Source organism: Bos grunniens, chromosome X, assembly GCF_055505025.1.
Source record: "Bos grunniens cultivar Pamir isolate PY7600 chromosome X, Bosgru_T2T1.0, whole genome shotgun sequence".
NCBI lineage: Eukaryota > Metazoa > Chordata > Mammalia > Artiodactyla > Bovidae > Bos > Bos grunniens.
This window is the reverse complement of record NC_141194.1, coordinates 138580894-138602612: the sequence shown is the minus strand read 5'-3', so window position 1 is coordinate 138602612 and position 21719 is coordinate 138580894. Positions and strand designations below refer to the sequence as shown.

At 35.2% G+C, this 21719-nt stretch overlaps 1 protein-coding gene across 27 annotated transcripts in view; it reads right to left on the bottom strand.

The window, feature by feature from the left end:
• Positions 1-21719, bottom strand: part of THOC2 (THO complex subunit 2) — a 118575-nt gene that overhangs the window by 29771 nt on the left and 67085 nt on the right. For 19 of the 27 annotated variants that reach the window (XR_015159095.1, XR_015159094.1, XM_086388173.1 and 16 more), the window contains 9 exons: positions 12188-12229; positions 11616-11746; positions 11415-11516; positions 7466-7562; positions 6734-6827; positions 6241-6321; positions 3277-3373; positions 1742-1859; positions 570-749 (listed from right to left, as the gene is read on the bottom strand). Coding sequence is in view for 25 of the 27 variants with exons in the window: in XM_086388173.1 (XP_086244299.1) it covers positions 570-749; positions 1742-1859; positions 3277-3373; positions 6241-6321; positions 6734-6827; positions 7466-7562; positions 11415-11516; positions 11616-11746; positions 12188-12229 (942 nt within the window). In the remaining 2 variants the exon portion in view is untranslated. Of the gene's footprint in view, positions 1-569; positions 750-1741; positions 1860-3276; positions 3374-3768; positions 4644-6240; positions 6322-6733; positions 6828-7465; positions 7563-11414; positions 11517-11615; positions 11747-12187; positions 12230-21719 lie in introns of those variants that run through there. The other 8 variants (XM_086388179.1, XM_086388183.1, XM_086388187.1 and 5 more) reach the window with 2 other exon arrangements.

The window sequence follows — 21719 nt, the reverse complement described above, 5'->3', positions numbered from 1 at the left end:
AACACATTTTTTAGGTTAGCCATAGGTTTTGGTGCTTAACGCATTATTGACTAGAGACGTATTACTACGTCTTTTGTCACCTGAATGTTATCGACCAGGAACACATCAATACATTCTTAGAGAGTGCTACAATTAACATCACTATGTAAAGTTGTTAAAGCTTAAAACTGATCAAGGGTTCATTGTACAATCTATGATTATCATTATTCACATTTTGTTAGGGTTTTGTTCTAAACTTGTGTATATTATAAATACAAGTTTATTACCATAAAATTTCCAAAAATGACAGAAAACCTTATACTATTATATCCCCTAGAGCCATCTCTTAAATATCATAATTTGCACAGAAATTGTCCCTATTTCTAGAATGTCTATTTTATATATACATCATATGCCATAATATATATCATATATAATATATACCATAATATATATATAAAATATATATACCATGGTATATATAATATATATGATGAGCAAAATGACATTTTTCAAATTACATAACATTCTATATTTTCCATTATCAAGATTTAAAAACCCACAGAAACACAAAGGCCACTTTAACTTGCCTGATCATAGAGTTTTCCCACAAGTTTCAAATGTTTCTCTCCACCTTCCTGAAAGATTACCCCATTCCTCTGCTGAGCCATAAGCAAGCAGAGAGGAAGAGCAAGATCATGGTCTAATAGTGCATCCTTTAATCTCTGGGAGGATTTTTTCGTGTTTCTTATCTGGCCAAAATAACCACCCTGCAAAAGAGAAGACATACATTTTACTAGCGTACCAGTACATAACACATACCATCTGATTTGAAAAAAGAAAACAGGAAAGGTTTGGTTACAATCCTGAAGATAAAAAATCTCACACACCTTACAATCCTTCCCTCTCCTGACAAATTTATTTTATTGACACTATTACTGCCACTGGCTTTAGTCACTGGCTTAAAGATAACTGCCAATTGTCTTTAAACTTCTACATATTTTCCACTTTCTACCATGTGGTTCCTTATAAAGGATTATTCTTTAGTCAGTTCGGAGCAGATTCAACAACAGAGTAACTATGCTCAGATTTATGCCAGCTGGAGTATCAAGGACCACAGAAGATTTGATATTTATTTCCTTTTAGATGTATTACTATCTTTTATACTTTGTTTCAGCTTTTTTAAAAGGTTTAAATAACTAGAACATTGCCATTTTTAAAAAGGAGGTGGGGACGATTATAAGAGAAGGGTATGGCTTTGACATTTAGCTTTATGTACTTATTTGATGTTTAAATTCTTTATTATGCACAAGCATACATTTTTATTACTGTAGCTTTGTAGTACTGTCTGAAGTCTGGGAGGGTTATGCCTCCAGCTTTGTTTTTTTCCCTCAAAATTGCTTTGGCAATTCTGGGTCTTTTATGGTTCCATATAAATTCTAGGATTATCTGTTCTAGTTCTGTAAAAAAAAAAAAAAAAAGTCCTAGATATTTTGACAGGGATGACATTAACTGTAGATTGCTTTGGGTAGTATGGCCATTTTAACAATGTTAATTCTTCCAATCCAAGAGCATGGAATATCTTTCCATTTCTTTGAATCATCTTCAATTTCCTTTATTAATGTTTTATAGTTCTCAGCATAATAAGTCTTTCATTTCCTTGGTGAGGTATATTTCCAAGTACTTTTTTTAATGTGAATTTAAAAGGTAGCATGCACCCAGTTTGAATTTTAAGTCACTAAACAAAAAGAGCAACTCTCACCTCAGCTTTTAGTTGCTCTCCACCAGTCATGGCTTCTAGTTGCTCCATTGTCATTTCTTCTGTAATTTCTATTCCTGCCATTTTTTGTACCACTTCTTTCAGTATAAGCAGGTCAAAACTATTTAGGAAAAATAAGAAACAGTCTACAGTTGAAACTTCAAATGTAAATCAGTTGTAATTAATACACTAAGAAGGAGGAATGGAGGCAGGGAGAGGAGAAAGGGAAAAAAGGAAGGAAATCCAAGTTCAAAGTTGCAATATTTGAGCCTAAGATGACAGTTTGGAGGTCTGCCTTAAGCATATTTATTACTGTGCCAACAGTCATTCATTTGAATTCTCTAAGTTTATGACTACTGATGAAAATGACACCTTATGACTTCTAAGATCTTCCTTAATTTGTTGAGTAATGAAGTAAAAACATACTTTTCTACAAAATAGATGCAGATGTGTTTCCAAAGAAAGGTAAACCTAAGCATACCCAAGATACAAGTTAACAGACAAAGGAACAGTGGTTTTTCTAAGACTCCTTTTTTCTTAGAAAGAAGAATGGTGGTTTTTCCAAGAGAGGAAGTGCTTACTCTCTCAACTTGCCTTGCTTCTCTAAACATAGTTTTTGAAAACAAGAGGGCCCTCATGCAAATTAGTATGCAACAAGTACCAATAAAATCTTTCCATTAGATGGTCACAAAAACTATATCACAGTACAGAAGACTGAACTAGAGATTTTAAAGTAACATGATTATTTTCCTGGCCTAAATAGTCACAGAAGAGTGAAATGTATGGGAATGGCCAACAGATCCTTAACATAGTTTTGTTTTTCTTTTTTAAATTTTTCCCTAAACCAAAACAATCTGTCAAGAATTACTTAGATAATACTTGTTTGAAGCACCAGAGAGCTTTACAGATTTGTTTGCTTTCTACCAGAAAGCTTTTGAAAATATTTTTCAATTCTTAGTCTAGTCAGTCTATTGCTGATGGGGTTTAATCTACATTCTAATTCAAACTCTAAGCACTGATATTAGTCCAGAATAAAATAATAAAACTGTTTATACAGAAAAGAGGACAGTGTCCAAAGATACATTAATGTTACCTATCTCTAAAGTTTAAATTCAAAAAATAGTTGTTTTAAAGATAGTACATACACCTTCAAAATAAACACATTCCTACCAAATGCTCAATGTAAAGGCTAATTCCTGCCCAGTAGCATAATCAATAGTGCAATATGTTTTGCCATAAGAGGATTTAAAATATATCAATCATTTATTCAAAAGTCTAATGCATAGTCAATATGAATTTTTTAATGAGTTACATATATAGCCAAATATTATAAAATTATAAAATTGTTTATATATGTAAGTTATAATTTCTTTAATTTCTTTTAATTAAAGAATTCCATGTAAATAAGTGAACAACTATTATTCTTAAGTCTACAACCAACAAATAGTTTTTCAAGATACTAGCAACCTCAATATCCCAATACCAGCAGAAGCAAATTAATTATTGAATTTCATTTACATATAATTTGCTATGAATACCTTTTGCCTGCCTTTAGCTGATTAGCCACATACTGAAGAAGACCAGCAAGATCAATTGGATATTTACGAAAAACTGCACCACAGAAACTAGCCAGACCTATATGAAAAAAAAAAAAAAAAGAAACAGGGCTTTTAAAAAAAACAGTTCGTAAAACAAAGAGCACAATATTAAGTGTCATTTCAACTAACTCAATTTCCAAAACAAAATGAGCTGGGAAAAACTGTTGCTGATGCCACTGAATAGAATTTTATAATTAATAATATTAAGGTTGGTACAAAAGCAACTGCGGTTTCAGACAGTGAAATTTTAAATCATTATAACTAGGCTCAAACACATCTTTATTAATCAAAATAGGAACCACTACAATCAACACATTTTTGCCAATGAGAAATAAGTTTGTTTATTCCTAAAGCATAAAATATCCATGCTTCAGGATTTGGCGAACTTCTGGAAAGCATTTTCTGCATCCTGCTGATTATGGAAGCATTTACCCTGCAAAAAGTTGTCAAGATGCTTGAAGAAGTGGTAGTCAGCTGGCGACAGGTCAGGTGAACATGGCAGATGAGGTGAAACTTTGTAACCCAATTCATTCAACTTTTGAAGTGTTGGTTGTGTGCCATGCAGTCAGGCATTGTCATGGAGAAAAACCGGGCCCTTTCTGTTGATCAATGCCGGATGCAAGCACTGCAGTTTTCAGTGCACATCATCAATTTGCTGAGCATAATTCTCAGATGCAATGGTTTCACCAGGATTCAGAAAGCTGTAGTGGATCACACCAACAGCAGACCACCAAACAGTGACCATGACCTTTTTTGGTGCAAGTTTGGCTTTGGGAAGTGCTTTGGAGCGTCTAGGTTCAACCACTGAGCTGGTCATCCCCAGTTGTCTTACACAATCCACTTTTTGTCACAGGTCACAATCCAATCAAGAAATGGGTTTTTGTTGTTATGTAGAGAAAGAGAAGACAACACTTCAAAATGATGATTTTTTGATTTGCCGTGAGCTCATGAGGCACCCACTATCAAGCTTTTTCATCTTTCCAATTTGCTTCAAATGCCAAACAACCACAGAATGGTTGACAGAGTTCTTGGGAAACTTCTTGTGTAGCTGTTAGAGGATCAACTTTGATAATCCTCTCAGTTGGTCACTGTCAACTAGATGGCCCGGCAGTGTGCTCCTTATCTTCAAGGCTCTTGTCTCCTTTCCAAAACTTCTTGAACTACCACTGCACTGTACATTCATTAGCAGTTCCTGGGCCAAATGCATTGTTGATGTTGCAAGTTGTCTCTGCTGCTTTACAATCCATTTTGAACTCAAATAAGAAAATCACTTGAATTTGTTTTTTGTCTAACATCATTTCCCTAGTCTAAAATAAATATAAACAGCAAGTAGTAAGTCATAAGCAAAAAAATAATAAAGTGAGAAATGCACATTAAAATGTTATATAACATCATTTTATACAAGTGTATAACCACATTTAAGAATGTATTTCAATATCAAATGGCAAAGTTCAACAATGCACAACTGCAATTACTTTTGCACCAACCTAATAGCTAATATTCATTGATCATACATATGCCAAGTAACTACTAAGCTCTTTATGTAATTATCTCATTTAATCTTTGCAATAATCATCTCAAGTTAGTATAAACCTATCAATAAGGAAAAGTCTGGAACAGTTATGTCATGAAACTAGCTAAGGGTCACAGAGTTGGGTATGAGGTAGAACAGTGATTCAAATATTTAGGCCTGATTCCACAACCTGTGACATGAATTAGGACACAACGGAATCTTTCATATAACTCAGACTTGAATGATCAACAAAACACTTGCCCCTCAAAAGTCTGAGTCACAAAAAAAATCTCACTTTATCTAGGAATGTGCCACCAGTTGTGGAGGTGCAAGGAAACATCACCAGACCAAGAAGCAAACAAAAGACCAATGTAGCCAATAGTCTTTATCACATTAGTAGGGAGAAAATCCCAGTCAAGACAAGAGGAGGATACCCTAGTGAAGTCAAGTGATCTGCATCCTTTTCAATAATTATTTGCTGAGCACCTAAAGGATAATGCACAAAACACAGGTCCTGGTCTCAAGGAGCTTACATTACAGAAAGATACAGAAAAGTAAACTAAAATAACTATGATGAATCAAAAGCTACACAACAGTACCAAAGAGGGACATTTTATTCCGACGTTTCGGGTGGGAGGTGTTAACAGGGAAAGCTTCCCAAAGAAAGTGACCTGAAATCTACTGAATAAGTAGAAGTGTGCTGGAAGAGATGAGTGGGCATGGATGTGTACCCCCAAGAAGAGGGAACAATATGTGCAAAAGGGCCATGGAAAGTGCAAGAAGTTCACTTTCCATGTGAACTAGAATATTAGGGAGGGGCAAAAGATGAGGCTAGTATAGAAAGAGGACCTGATTCCAAAAGAACTTACTTGTATGATATAGTACAGATTGCAGACTTCAAAGGGCAATGGAGAGTTACTGAAGATTCAGCTATTAGAGACACAACTGGTTGAAAGAAAATGTAAATGGCTGCTAGAAATCAAAGGCACAAGGGGAAAAAACCCAATGCTAGGGCTTTTTATGAAACAACCAAGTTTTTGTTCTTTTAAGGTAACTGGAACCTCAGGATAGAAAGGAGAGATGGAAGAAGAGTTCCCTTAAGATTAATTCTTCTAAAATAATAGAATGGATGGGAACTTTCATCTCCCAAGTAATGTTTCTCCAAATTCTATCACAGCCAATACTGATCTCTTGAGTTAGAAAAGGAATAAATACCATATGCACCTCCTTACACAACCGAGGACTTGAACCCTCTGTAGAACAAGCTGAGTGGTTAGACAGTCTCAAAAGCTCTTGACAAATAGATTCTTCTTAGCATAAGTAACAGAATACATAGCACGGCAGTTAACAACGGATGGAAATTTCATCCTTGGAAAAATAAAAATACTTACTCTGAAGCCAACTTGAGATGGTTGTGTCGTCATGTTTCATTTTCTCCTTTTCTGGATTAGCTAAAGCTTCAATGATACAATCTTTCATAAATTAAGAAAAAATTTTAAGTCATTACATCTCTAACAATGACTTTTAGCTAAGAGAACAATAAAATGCCACCCTTTGGAAAAAAAGTTAATTGTTAGCTTCAATTTATTACAAATTATTGAAAAATACACTCATTATAGTACCAACTTTTCTTTTTAGCAGCCTCTTTTCCATCTTTTAGCATGCAAGATAGAATCTAACTATATCAAAGATTTTTGGTCATCTTAACATTATCTTTCCCAATATACAACCCAGACACAAACTCCAGACTGGCCAATCTTCCAATCAGCCATCTGAATCAACCTCAGATGGTTAGGAAAGGAACTTAGAATGAAAAAAAAAAAACATTCACCACTACAACCTATGAAATGTAAAACCTATGAATTACTTCATTTGAAAGGATACAGGCCAAGACGTCATAATTCAACGAAGTGAGGTATTTCAATGAATCTACTACAGGTGTTATCAAGTTATCATACTTCTGTATTTGTGACAAGATCTGGAAGATGGCAACAAAGAATAAAAGGCATTAACTAATCAAAAGAGAACTTTTACTGTGCTAACTAAATAATGGCTAGTCTTTTTTATTTTTCAAAAGAAATAATACTTAGTTTCCTTCCATTGTTTTATTATATAAAACCTACTATTTTATCATTTCCTAAGAAAATATTTTCTTAGGACACATTTTCCAATTAGGAAATAATTCCAGGACATCCGAACTTGAATTTTGGAATTATAGAGGCTAGACTGACGTCAAATGTGTTTTAGAAATCACATTCTAAATATGAAAGTGTTACATCTGAATCGCAATGAAATGCTGTTCAAGTGTTTCTAAAAACTAAATCAACAAATAATGTATTAATGTATTTATTAATGTTTTTGTAACTCAAAATGTGATACATGAGACAATGTCAGAGAATCTGTTTATAGCAACAGCATTGTCACATATTACTAGAAAAGTAGATCAATGTGTTAAGTATATAGCATACTAAATTTTACTTTTAGAATAACCATACAATGGTTCATTTGCTAAAGATTTTTCCCCTAAAACTATCATTTTTTAAGCTACATCATTCTATTTCCACTTGTGCTAATTTAAAGACAACAAAAAGAAAAATCCCTGAAAATAATATTAACCTCAAAACATACATAATCAAACAAAATGGTTGGATTGCTGTGGCTCAACTTCCCAATTTGTCTTCCAGAAGGCTTCACATTTTCCTTGGTTAGACGCCTACAAGAGGAGAAAAAGGTGGCAGGGATCATCTTAAGTAATTTCCCTTGTAATGTTGGTAGCTTTGTTACACATGAAAAAAAATTTATTTCCCATATATCCAAAATGGATCCATGTAAACCACCACCCTCATCATATGCTTTACTGCAGGACTTGAGCTATTTTGATTAGGCATTCTCCAAGAGGGTATTAAACTTTTGTATTAATGCTTAACACTTATAATATACACATTTTCATTTTACAGTAATAGTCTAATAAGCATTAAAACTCTTAACGTACTCTGCTGCTGCTGCTGCTAAGTCGCTTCAGTTGTGTCTGACTCTGTGCGACCCCAGAGACGGCAGCCCATCAGGCTCCCCCGTCCCTGGGATTCTCCAGGCAAGAACACTGGAGTGGGTTGCCATTTCCTTCTCCAATGCATGAAAGTGAAAAGTGAAAGTGAAGTCGCTCAGTCGTGTCCGACTCTTAGTGACCCCATGGACTGGAACCTACCAGGCTCCTCCATCCATGGGACTTTCCAGGCAAGAGTACTGGAGTGGGGTGCCGTTACCTTCTCCGTACTCTACAAGTACATAAAACTCTTCTTACAGAGAATAATTATTTCAGATTTAGAAGGGCTCACGATCAGTTTAGGGATTAAGATAACAAATTTGGTGTAATACATTGAAATGCCTCATGTCATCTGTCTTAGTGACCCTAAAAGAGTGATAGCCAAGATTGCACTTGATACAGGAAGTTCTCTGATTTTCATATTCAAAGTAATCAAGTCCTGAAAAATTAATTCTACTCTTTCCTTTCTCTTTAATTCACCCTCTACTAAGTATTCTTTTACTAACATTTTGGAAATTTATATCTATGAAATGCTTACAAATTCAAAACAATTATTACACAGGATCTTAAACTCTTCTGATAAGACTATTACATAATAAATCTAGAAACTTGAAAAAATAACAAGTGACAGCTTTCTAGAATGAAAATATAATGAAGCAAATAATGAATGTAGTTGACAGTTCAAGGAATGTGACCATTCTGGAAGTGACAAACTATAATTATCTTTAAAAACTTAAGACAAAACTGATACATTAATCAAAATTATTTTATCAACTGCTTCCCTTTCCCATTCTCTATGCCCAGTTTCTTTTTTTCCCATAGAAAAGAATGACTCATCAGTTTTAAACTTTGGCTATACTCTGTTCCACTTTCAAGCTTACCACCACCTGCCCTTACTTCTAACCCTACTATTTCAGGTAGCCCTCCTACTTGACAAAAACAGCCATTTCTTTCCCATTTTTTTATTTCATTTCTTTCTGCTTCCTCCCTCCACCAAAAAAAAAAAAATTATAATAAAAGGAATATTCTCTTGATTATGTCTTCCCCTCAAGCAACTATGGTGCTTGGCATATGGAACACAATCAATGAGCATCTGTGGAATGAATTACTGGATGTCCTATAGAAAATTCATGTTTTAAACAGTAATCAAAACTGGTGAAATTCTCAAGTAATAAATTAATGATTTCATTCTCAAAAAATTCAATGAATACTAAAATCATACTGTTCAAGGCTAGTGTAACAGTTACAGCTAACAAAAAAAATCCAAATACATGAAAAATTCTGCACATATTGTTCTGTGATAAACATGTATATTAATTTACTTATTCATTAATTCATATTAATGTCTTCTATGATGGGCAGAGTGCTAATCACTAGAAATACAAAGATGTGTAACAGTTCCTGCTCTCAAGCTCAGTTCAGCTGGGGAGGTAGATTTAAAACAATTAAAAAAAAAGTTTTTTTCATAAACAATTAGAGCAACTTATAGAACATTACTTATTATACACTATCAATAGTATAAAAAGAGAGGGAATAATATATTTGTATCTATTTGCATATACATAAAAATATCAAATGATAAATAAGAAAGTAAACAGTGGCCACATTTTTTCCCTTGGGGGAACTGAGTGGACAGGGTGAGAGACTTTTTACTGTCTACTTTTTCATATCTACTAAAATTTAAAACATGTGAATGTATAAACTAGTAAAAAAAAATTAGATAATTTTAAAAAGAAAAATAATCATAGCAATATACATAAGCAGTATGATAGTATTTATATGCATATTTAATAGTGGCGGCACAAATAAAGAACAATCATCGGACTTCCCTGGTGGTCCAGTTGTTAAGAATCCGCCTGCCAATGCAGGGGACACGGTTCGATCCCTGCTCCGGGAAGATTCCACATGCCGAGGGGCAACTAAGCCCATGCACCACAACTACTGAGCCTGCACACCCTAGAGCCCGTGCTCTGCAACAAGAGAAGCCACTGCAATGAGAAGCCCGCGCACCGCACTAGAGAAAGCCCACACGCAGCAATAAAGACCCGGCGCCCCAAAAACTAATTAATTAAATTTTTAAAAAATCTATTTTGCTTGGTGGTATATGCAATGGAAGGCTTCACAGAGGTGACACTGGAGCCCACCATCCAAGGGTGAGGTCACCAGATGGAGAGAGGAAAAGAGGTAAGGGAAAATCTGTATGAACAAAAAAAATATATGCAAAGAAAAAGGAGACCATAGCACATTCAGGGAAACATACGTGGGGCTCAGTACAGCTAGAGGTAAAAGTGACAGGAAATGAGGATGGAAATAGTGAGAGACAGATCATGGAGGTGCTCTTATATCACCATGCCATGAAGTTTGACATATAACCTGCAGGCAATGGTTAGTCACCAAAGGATTTTGAAGAAAGAGAATAATACAAGGCACTATAATACTCCAGCTGAAAGAACTAAGTAAGCGGGGGTAGAGAGTGGAAGAGACAGATTCAGTATTTAATACATCATTAAATAATCCATATAAAGCACTTAGTTCAGTGTCCATCACATATAGTAATGGCTTCATAAATATTAGCTATTATTAAGCTAGAAACCCTACTTGGGGAATTCTTAAAAGTGGAACTCTTTCGGAAGGAGCAGTTCTTATATCACCTCTTAACATGCCTTCCTTTCCTAACTTCCATGAGGTGGAATAATTTGTTCTCTTCTCAATTGTCCCAGAGAACTTTATACATGCTGTGTAACAGCCATCTATTAAACCAGACTGTGATTGTGCACACACGTGTTTCCCTAGTAGACTGCAACCTAGGATAATATCACTAGGCAAAGAAAGTCTCACTGCATACTGTTTAATCTAGTTAAACTAAAATGCACTACTTCTAATTAGAATAACCATACCACTGCTCTAATGTAAAAGAAATGACAAAAAACAGCCTTGCTGAAAATCCTTGCAATGCAGCAGTGTAATTAGTATCTAAACCAGTACTGATTTGAAGTATACAATTTTCATAATTAAACTTCAGTTTACTAGGAACTAGGAATAACATCACTCATGTTTTTAGTGACATGAAAATAAAGCACACAAATTTAAAAAATGGAAATGTTTCAAAAGTTGAGTCCCTAAGGAGATAGTTCTGCATGACTCTACTAGATCTTCCAAAAAGGGGGGAAAAATGCTAGCAGAAATTCCTAGAACTTTTGACTATCTTGTATAAGCCATTGGATGTATTACCCAAATTGAGCAAAGGCCACAGTATGCCCTCCTTTAAAAAAAAATCCTATAATTCATCCTATAAAGGATTTTTATAGAGTTTGTAGCTTTGCAAAATGACACCTACAAAAGCTAATATTATAGTCAAAACAAGCTAAAAACCACAAAAATTGGTAGTCTATGGGAAGTATATAATCAGCTATACCATTAGTAAATACTCCTGGGCATCCTCAAAACTGAAACTCAGACAAGCTGGCTGAAAGAAAGTAAATCAGATCCAGATATTAAGAAGAAAAATAAATTAAAACTTACTTCATGATATATTTGGCTCTGTCTATTGTTTGAGCTTTAACTTTTACTAAAAGTGGATGACTGTTGTAAGTTTCATTCTTCCACTGGCCATACAGACGATATCTTTAAAAATGATGAGATGAAGAATTATGAAAAGTTAAACATTTCAAGGTTAGTGCACTAGAACTGTTTAACTAAAAATACAAAATATTATATATTTACCTATGCTGATATGGAAATGTTTTAAACATTCCCCATAGTTCCTCAGACATACAAGCATTGCAGTCCATCAAAGAAAGAGATGGAAGTAATACCTGGTCAGTAATGCTAAGCAAACAGCTAAGGATAACTTCCTAAGAAGAAGGGAAGAAAAGTTATTTCAGTAAGAGGTGCATACTAATCCCTCCCCCCAAAACAAATTTATGTGAGCCTTGGAAAAATTGCCATTCTTTGATTTCATAACACACCATATCTAATTCCCCACATTATCACTGTACTTTTCACAATGTATTTGTGTTTCTCTATCTAAGAAAGCAAATGAGGTGAGGGAAGGAAAGGTGTAGCAAGAATAAGGGACTTTTTATCCCTTTTCCTTTCTTGAACAAGGCAATCCTCAAAAACAGGAAGCTGTCAATCTTAAAAGATACTTTGTATGATAAGCCAAAAGCTATATTCAACATGTACAAGTATAAAATAGTTATTCGCATAGGTGATTAAAGCTTGTTCACAGTAAAATTCACTGTATGCTGTACCTAGACAAACATTAGACACATTGGACTTTTCTAGTCTCTTACCGTTTTTTCTTTATCTTCTTGTTTGCTTCCATCAGACTGAAACTAAAATTAAAAAAAAAAAAAAACTATAAATAAAATGCAAAAAGATTAAGATTATGCTGTTGCAACTTCATTTCTAATTCAAAAAACAATCAACTTGCATGTGGTTTTGAATTCTTTCCTAACTTGTTACACACATGTAGATTTTACATATAGCCATTATTACAAATTAACATTTTAAATTCTTATCTATATTTCTAACTTTCAAATAATTTGTAACATTCATGAATTTTAAATGCCAGATTTATAAGCCAATTTTTTCCTCAACCTCATTATCACAGACCTACCACATCCTAAAACTGATCTGAATATTTATTATAAAATTGTAGCAAGCTCAATTTGGTTATAATGCATTTACAATTCTCCCTCCAGACATTCTAGTTTTCTCCCTCAGAATTGGTAAAATCTAACACCAAAGCAATAACAACAAAAACTAAACGCAAAGAAAATTTAAAGCTACATTTTAATTCACCACTACTTAATCCTCACCAAGAAATAAGCCCAAAAATATTACTAACATTGCTGACAAAGACCAAACCACTTCCTAACTTAAACAGACTTGAACAAAATGGCCTGGGTCCTTATTTTATCAGGGATTTGCAGGTGGGCTGCTGAAGTGCCATGTCTGACAATGCTGCCTATTCATTCAAAATGAAATCATAACATTTGTGTGTGAATATTCAGATGGAGTGTTGTGGGGAGTGTGCAAAGGCCAAACGGACAGCTGAAGAACTGATACTCAAGGACAATCGAGATTTCTGGAAAGGATTTAGCTCAATATCCAGTGTGAGAAGGGGGAAAGCAAATAAGCAGCTCACATACTTTATTGGTAGATAAGTATATTTTGTGCATGTGTGTTTTCATGATTGAGTAATTTAATGGGTGTTACTACAGGGAAATCTAACTTCCATGCAACATTTTCACATAAGACTAACTCAGGGACAGTCATATTACTTTAACAGGAAAACAAACAATCACATTTTTTTAAATTGGCAGGGTAAAAAATATGGCTCCCTTTCACAGAAACAATTTAGGCATCAACATATATCCTGGTCAGCAAATAAGGAGTCTGGTTATGAAGAAGTGGCTTGGCAGAAAACAAACTAGACAGTTGCTTTTATTTTGTTGGGAGGAGGGGGGTAATCTTCATGGCATACTGGGTGTACCCTGGGAGGCAGAAATAAGGGTATGTCATAATTGGAAGAATTAGGTTTACAGTGTATTGTGTTGGGGATAAAGGCAGTTAAGTTACTCTTTTCCTAGCATCAGTTCAGTTCAGTATACTACAATTCAAATGAACCTAAAAAAGCTACATGCAGTTTTCTCCATACTAATAAGACATTTTCCTAGTTATTAAGCTGTCCTAATTCCCTTACTAGATACTTTCATTAGTTTTTAATGTTTATGTATCAATTCTCTGGATTTCACAAACAGGAAAATTTGAAAGAGAGAAAGAAATATGGAAAGCACAATGAAACTATCTACAAGAACAGTAAGAAAATGTTTCTATCAAAGGCTAGTTATAATAAAGATGAACAAAAAAATATCAAGATAGACACACAGGTAAAAGTGATTTTCTTTACACATTCCACTTCCTTGTTTCCTTTAGTTTAACTTAATATGCTTTTTAATTCAGAGCACATACAAAACTCTCCATTCCCACAAAAGAATACTAAAAGCTTTATTGAATGGTCAGGCAGAAGTGGGAGAAAGGATGGGGGTGGACAAAAGATAATCCATTCTTGCGTTTGTTTACTATGTTCCAGGCACTGGGAATTCAAAGACGAGCAGGAGAATGTTTCTATCTTTGAGGAACTGACAAAGATAGTTCTTTGAAGATCTCTTTAAGACCAAAACTAGGCTTACCAATGTACTATTAGGAACTGAATTTTTAAGTCTGAATAAAATTGAGCACACACAATTATGTCTACACAGACCATCAGCTATGAATGACCCCAAGCAGGTTTCATTCTTGCCCTACAACGACAGAGTAGCGGTCAGGGCTACATAACAGCACTGAGCACACAGCCCCCCACATACAAAACAATAGGTTCATCAAGAAGCGGCTTTTGGAGAGTTGAAAAATAAAGGTTGGGGAAAGTCGTAGATATAACTAGATAAATTACTTTTTTTATTACTAATGTACTATTTTTAGTACTTTTTACTCATGAATGTTTCAAATACTAAAGTAGTAGCATACTGGAGTATACTTTATCTCAAAAAAGGGAAAAAATGAAAAATACTTAAATTTAAGCCTAGATTAGAATTCAAAGCTACATTTAAATAAGTCATGGCATTATTTTCAACATCCTTATTTTTCTTGTTCTTATTAGCTATCATTCACTGAGTACTATGTTCCATGGAATGGGCTAAGAACTTCAGATTTGTCTTAAAACTACTCTATGAGAAAACCTTTTGATAGAGACTCATCACAGTAACTTAAAATAGGAAAATATAACCTATAAATTAAAAGTAATGGGAACCTGAGTTTATCAAGCCTGGAGAAGAGATAACTGAATCGTCTTTCAGTGTTTTGGTTCAAAGTCTTTTTAACTTTCAATCAGAAATTCTTAAAGACTTTACAAAACACTTAGTTAGAAATAATCCCTTAACTTTGATACTACATCATTTATGAAATCACAGGGTAGGATACTAAATGAAAAGTACTATCTTCCACCACATTTCTTTTTCAGTCAAGACAAACCTCTACGAAGATGCCGAACAATGTCTAATATGGTCACCCACACACAAGATGACGTAAGTGCTGGCTCAGTTTTTATCCCAGGGTAATTTTTAAATGTTAGCTCTCTTTTACACACTTTGAATTATCTTTTCTGAAACTAAACACTGAGGTTCAATTTCAGGAAACAGAGCGGAGTTACAAGAGTTAAATCAAGTGTTTGTTTACTGCATGCATGTGGTCCACACTAAAAATTCTACTTTCTTTTCTTGTATAAAACATAGTTTTTAAAATTACACTGTTTGTACATAAGAGTCTCCATTTGCCTACTAATAGATTTAAATGTCTGCCTCTCCTTGTATGTTTACATACCCCTCCCAGGTAAAAAACATAACTAATGGGAAAAATTAAGATCCTATTTGTAATTTGTTACATAGTAATTTATTACTATGATTCTATACCTTGTTTAGAATTGCCACAGATATTAATACCTAAAATGACTTCAGTTCAAACTAATTATTATAGGGGATAATACATATATAAACATTCTAACAGTTTTTCCCTGCTCAGACTCATTAAACAGCAAGGGTATTGTAGATCAAACTTATGCTCCAATTCTAGATTGCCAATGAGAGCAGTGTCTGTGTCCATTTGGACAATAAGAATTATAATGAAAAGTTCTGATTGTTTTTAAAATAGTTTACAAAATTTGTTTCTATTTTTAAATGGACACACGTCCATAACTACCCTTAACAAGTTCATTAAAACCCAGCAACAAAAATGTCCTTTATTTGAAAAAAATTCTTTGATTATTTATAACAAATCAACAATGAGGGGGGAAAAACATTTAATACTACAATGTAAAGAAGCTAAAAGCATTCCCATATAAAATCTGCTGAGGGAAATGAAACTGCTACTTTAAAGTGGCATCTTATATTTAAAGACAGAAATAGATTAAACTATATTTAACACTTTCAAAATTCACCAAAGACAGTGTAGCAATAGCTGACATAAGTGATAACTTATTATGATCTTAAAAATTCATGACAACTATTTTTAACTCTAAAATTGAATACCTAATTATTAGAATCTAATTAATGTTTCAGTTCAGTTCACTTCAGTTGCTCAGTCGTGTCCAACTCTTTGCGACCCCATGAACCGCAGCACAGTCCTCCCTGTTCATCACCAACTCCCGGAGTCCACCCAAACCCCTGTCCATTGAGCTGGTGATGCTATCCAACCATCTCATCCTCTGTCGTCCCCTTCTCCTCCTGCCCTCAATCTTTCCCAGCATCAGGGTCTTTTCCAATGAGTCAGCTCTTTGCATCAGGTGGCCAAAGAATTGAGTTTCAGCTTCAACATCAGTCCTTCCAATGAACACCCAGGACTGATCTCCTTTAGCATGAAATGACTGGATCTCCTTGAAGTCCAAGGGACTCTCAAGAGTCTTCTCCAACACCACAGTTCAAAAGCATCAATTCTTCAGCGCTCAGCCTTCTTCACAGTCCAACTCTCACATCCATACATGACTACTGGAAAAACCATAGCCTTGACTAGACTTTGTTGGCAAAGTAATATCTCTGCTTCTTAATATGCTGTATAGGTTGGTCATAACTTTCCTTCCAAGGAGTAAGCATCTTTTAATTCCATGGCTGCAGTCACCATCTGCAGTGATTTTGGAGCCCAGGAAAATAAAGTCTGCCACTGTTTCCACTGTTTCCCCATCTATTTCCCATGAAGTGATGGGACCGGATGCCATGATCTTCGTTTTCTGAATGTTGAGCTTTAAGCCAACTTTTTCACATTCATGTTCATCAAGAGGCTCTTTAGGTTCTTCTTCACTTTCTGCCATAAGGGTGGTGTCATCTGCATATCTGATGTTATTGATATTTCTCCCAGAAATCTTGATTCCAGCTTGTGCTTCTTCCAGCCCAGTGTTTCTCATGATGTACTCTGCATATAAGTTAAATAATTAGGGTGACAATATACAGCCTTGACATACTCCTTTTCCTATTTGGAACCACTCTGTTGTTCCATGTCTAGTTCCAACTGTTGCTTCCTGACCTGCACACAGATTTCTCAAGAGGCAGGTCATATGGTCTGGTATTCCCATCTCTTGAAGAATTTTCCACCGTTTATTGTGATCCACACAGTCAAAGGCTTTGGCATAGTCAATAAAGCAGAAATAGATGTTTTTCTGGAACTCTCTTGCTTTTTCCATGATCCAGCGGATGTTGGCAATTTGATCTCTGCTTCCTCTGCCTTTTCTAAAACCAGCTTGAACATGTGGAAGTTCACGGTTCACGTATTGCTGAAGCCTGGCTTGGAGAATTTTGAGCATTACTTTACTAGCGTGTGAGATGACATATCTCATTTGATTCACACTGCAACCCCAGGAGCTAGACAAGACAAATATAATTACCACCCATCTCTGGCTTAGAAAAATGACTCTCCCTCCCCTAATAGCTAACAAAAAACAATAAATATCAAGTCAAGATTCTAAAGTAGCTGCTTCATAAACTAGAACCAGTTTAAGGATGAATGGTATTAAGGTACAGTCTCCCCCTAGTAACCCAAATTTTTATTATGAAAACGTCTAAGCTTACATAAAAGTTGAATCAATGTATGCTATCCATGAACATCTATATAGCTCCTATGTACATTCAACAATTAACATTTGCCTTTTTTTCTCTTGACCAAAAAAGTTGCAGACATGATCTCAAAAAACTTCAGTGTGCATCTCCTAAGAATAAGGACATTCTTCCACATTACCCCAATTATCATTATCACAACTTCCTACTATCACCTACTGGGTTAGCCAAAAGGTTCATTTGGGTTTTTCTAGAACATCTCACTGAAAAACTGAAACAAACTTCTTGGCCAACCCAATAGTACCCAACCTGACCCTTTGACTCCAGGTTTCTCTATAAACTTTATCTGTGAATCAATTTAGAGCATTTTGGAGAAGGAAATGGCAACCCACTCCAGTACTCTTGCCTGGAAAATCCCATGGACAGAGGAGTCTGGTAGGCTACAGTCCATGGGGTCGCAGAGTCAGACACAACTGAGCGACCTCATTTTCCTTTCCTTTGGCTTTTTTTTTACCAAAGTCCAACATAAGAAACAGTCAAATAAAGAAACTAGTCAGACAACTGAATTAAGATAACAGAGTGAAACATAAACAGAACTTCTCTTCCCCGATCCCTAATGCAATAAACAAAGTATAGTTTACTTTTTTTTTAATGTCCCCAAATCACCACCAACCAAGCAAGAAAAGAGCAAATTATGCTGTTAATTTTAAGGGGATGCAAACACAAACACACACAAAGATTCTAAAGTACAGTCAATGTGGTATGGTGCCTGCCCTTAACCCAATCCCCAGAAACAGTACTGAGCAAGGAAGGTAAGTAAATAAAATCCTTTAGGCAACAAGACCTACAAGGTAAGTAACTAGCCTGAGGAAAAACCCTTCTGAGTAGCAGCCCAGCAGGACTCTGGGTGCTAAGGCTTGCTGTCTCTCAAAGGAACTGAGCTCAGACTAGGGAATCAAAGTCCAAGGGAGCTGGATACCCACTTGGCTGTGCATGCCTAGTATACAATGTGTAATCTGTCTCAGAAGACAAAACAGAGGTCCCCTATATGATGGCTGTACTCAGCCTCACGGAGCTCATTCACTCCCTATTCCAGACTACAGACAAGTCGCTCAGTCATGTCACTCTTTGTGACTCCATGGACTGTAGCCAGCCAGGCTCCTCTATCCATGGGGATTCTCTGGGCAAGAATACTGGAGTGGGTTGCCATGCCCTCCTCTAGGGGATCTTCCCAACCCAGGGATCAAACCCAGGTCTCCCACATTGCAGGCAGATTCTTTACTGTCTGAGCCACCAGGGAAGCCCAAGAATACTGGACTGGGTAGCCTATCACTTCTCCAGGGGAACTTCCTGACCCAGGAATTGAACCAGAATCTCCTGCATTGCAGGCAGATTCTTTACCAGCTGAGCTACCTGGGAAGCCCCATATTCCCCCTTTAGAAGGAACATTAAAAAAAAAGAAGAAAAAAACACCATGGTTAAATTTCAAGCTAGGCAACTAAAGTCTTTTAAACCTATAAACACATAATGATTTGTTATAGTGAAATATTTTTAGGGTAAAAAAATGAACCAAAATGCTAAGTCAGATCATTGGAAAGATGCACTTTTCCTACCACAACCTTAGAAATGAGAGAAGATAGATTTCTTTCCACACTGGGATCAAAATAAACTTTTTCACCTTCCCTTCTGCCTTTCTACCTCTGCAAAAATAGAGACTGGAGTTAGGGGCCAGGCACCAGGCACAACTGTGATAGAATGAAGACAAATGAGGGCTACAATGGAGACGGCGGAGAGGAAGAGTTTTAGCACCTGTGTATCTTAACAATATTGTATCTATATATGTTTATACATATGTCTACATATGGGACTTCCGAAAGTTTGATGTTTGAGCTCCTGCTTACAAGTTTATGATACTCATAGCCAGAGAAAGAATTTCAGAACAAGACATCTGAACATTAAGATTTTCAATGAAAAAGAATAACATTAGTGGGTGAAAGTAAGATGAGAAAGAGGCTGTCTACATTGTCTCAGAGGCTGTCTACATTGTCTCAAAGTATCTCCCCACAGGATACATATTAACAACAAAGGGAAAAAGAGTAACTATACACTGGAGAAACCTGGCAGCCATCACCTTAACCAAGTGATTAATGCTAACATCACCAGTAATGGGACAAATTGACTTTACATGCTTCTCAGTATTACACACTGGGGAAACACAACCCGTGTTCTTTGAACAAGCACTAGTTAACATGTCTCATCCTTTTCAGACTATAAGATCAACATAATGAAACACTGTTATAGTTCTCTTATATGAATATATGCTATATAATAAATATCATGTATAGTAATGAACTACTTAGCAGATTTCTTTAGCATACCTTTGTACAATATAAATTTGTTAATATTTAAAAAAATTATCTACCAGCTAAGTATCTAAAGCTAAATGAAATAGGTGTCAAGTGATTAAAACACAAGAGTTGTTAATTTTCTATGCAGTTACTGTTGTCAAAAATTAAAAATTAGGTGCAATCACCAAACACTGGAGAAAACCACATTTATGCTTGTAACAACTTCCAGATTTCTACAGTTTTTTGGTTACACTGCTTTACAACTGAAAAGAAATCACGCATTCTTTAAGACCTTGGTTAGGCAAAGACCTCTTAGAACACAAAGCACAAACTATAAAAGAGAAGTGCTACTAAATTGGAATTAATCAAAATTTTAAACTTTTGCTTTTCAAAAGACAGTAAACAAAATGACAAGGCAAATCGGACTGAGAATAAAGGACAACTGAATTTAAAATGGGCAAGAGATTTGAATAGACATTTCATTAAAGGTGATTATAAATGGCAAGTATGAACATAAGAAGATGCTCAACATCACTGATCATCAGTGAAACATAAATTACAACACAAAAGATAGCACTACACACCCATTAGAATGACTAGTATTTAAAAGACTGACAATACCAAATGTTGATGAGGATGTGGAGCATTAGGAAGTCATATACAATGTTCCCAGGAGTGCAAAATGGTACACACGTGTTGGAAAAGTTTGACAAAAAGTTAAACATACACTTACCCATATGGCCCAGCAATCCCAATCCTGGGGAAACAAAAACATACACTCCCCCAGAAAAAAGACTTATAGAAGAATATCCATAGCAGCTTTATTTACAATAGCCTCTAATTAGAAACAACTCAAATGCTCATCAACTAGCAAACAAATAAACTCTCGTATGTGTATATAATGAAATGTTACACAGCAATAAAGAACTACTGACACATACAACAACTGAGATGAATCTCAGAAGCACTAAAGGTGGAGGAAACCAGACAGAAAAGAGTACATTCTATACAAGTCCGTTTATGTCAAACTCTAGAAAAAGCAAAAGCACAGTGACAGAAAGCCTACCAGCGGTTGTCAGGAACCAGCAATGAAGGGAGGGAAATGATGGCAAAGAGGCAAGAGGAACTTGCTGGGATGATGAAAATATCCTATATTGTGATTGTGGTGGTAGACATACAACTATATACATCTGTCAAAATTCATCAAATTGCATACTTAAAGTTGGTGAGGTTTACTGTATATAAATTATAACTCAAAGCTAACTTTAAAATATAATAATAAGCCAAGACACAGAAGCAACCTAAGTGTTCATCAAGAACGAATGGAGAAAAATATGTGGGTCTGTGTATCTGTGTATGTACATGGACACATACAGACACACACACACACACACACACACACAATGGAATATTACTCAGCCATAAAAAAGAATGAAACAATGCCATCTGCCACAAAATGGATGGACCTTGAGATTACCATACAAAGTGAAGTAAGTCAGAGGAAGACAAATATAGATCACTTTATGAGGAATCTGAAAAGATGATATAAATGAACTTATTTACAAAACAGAAATAGACTCACAGACATAAAATAAATTGGGAGCAAAGGATGAACAGATGCACACTACCATATATAAAATAGATAAGGATTTACTGTATCTGACAGGGAACTATATTCAGTATCTTTTTAATAAACTATAATGGGAAAGAATAAAAAAATGGTATAAAGATATATACATACATATGTATAGCCAAACCACTTTGCTATACATCTGAAATTAATATAATATTGTAAACCAACTCTACATCAATAAAATAATAACAGTTTCCCTTGGAGTAGTGATTAGGAGAGCATCTAAGGAAAACTCTCAAGT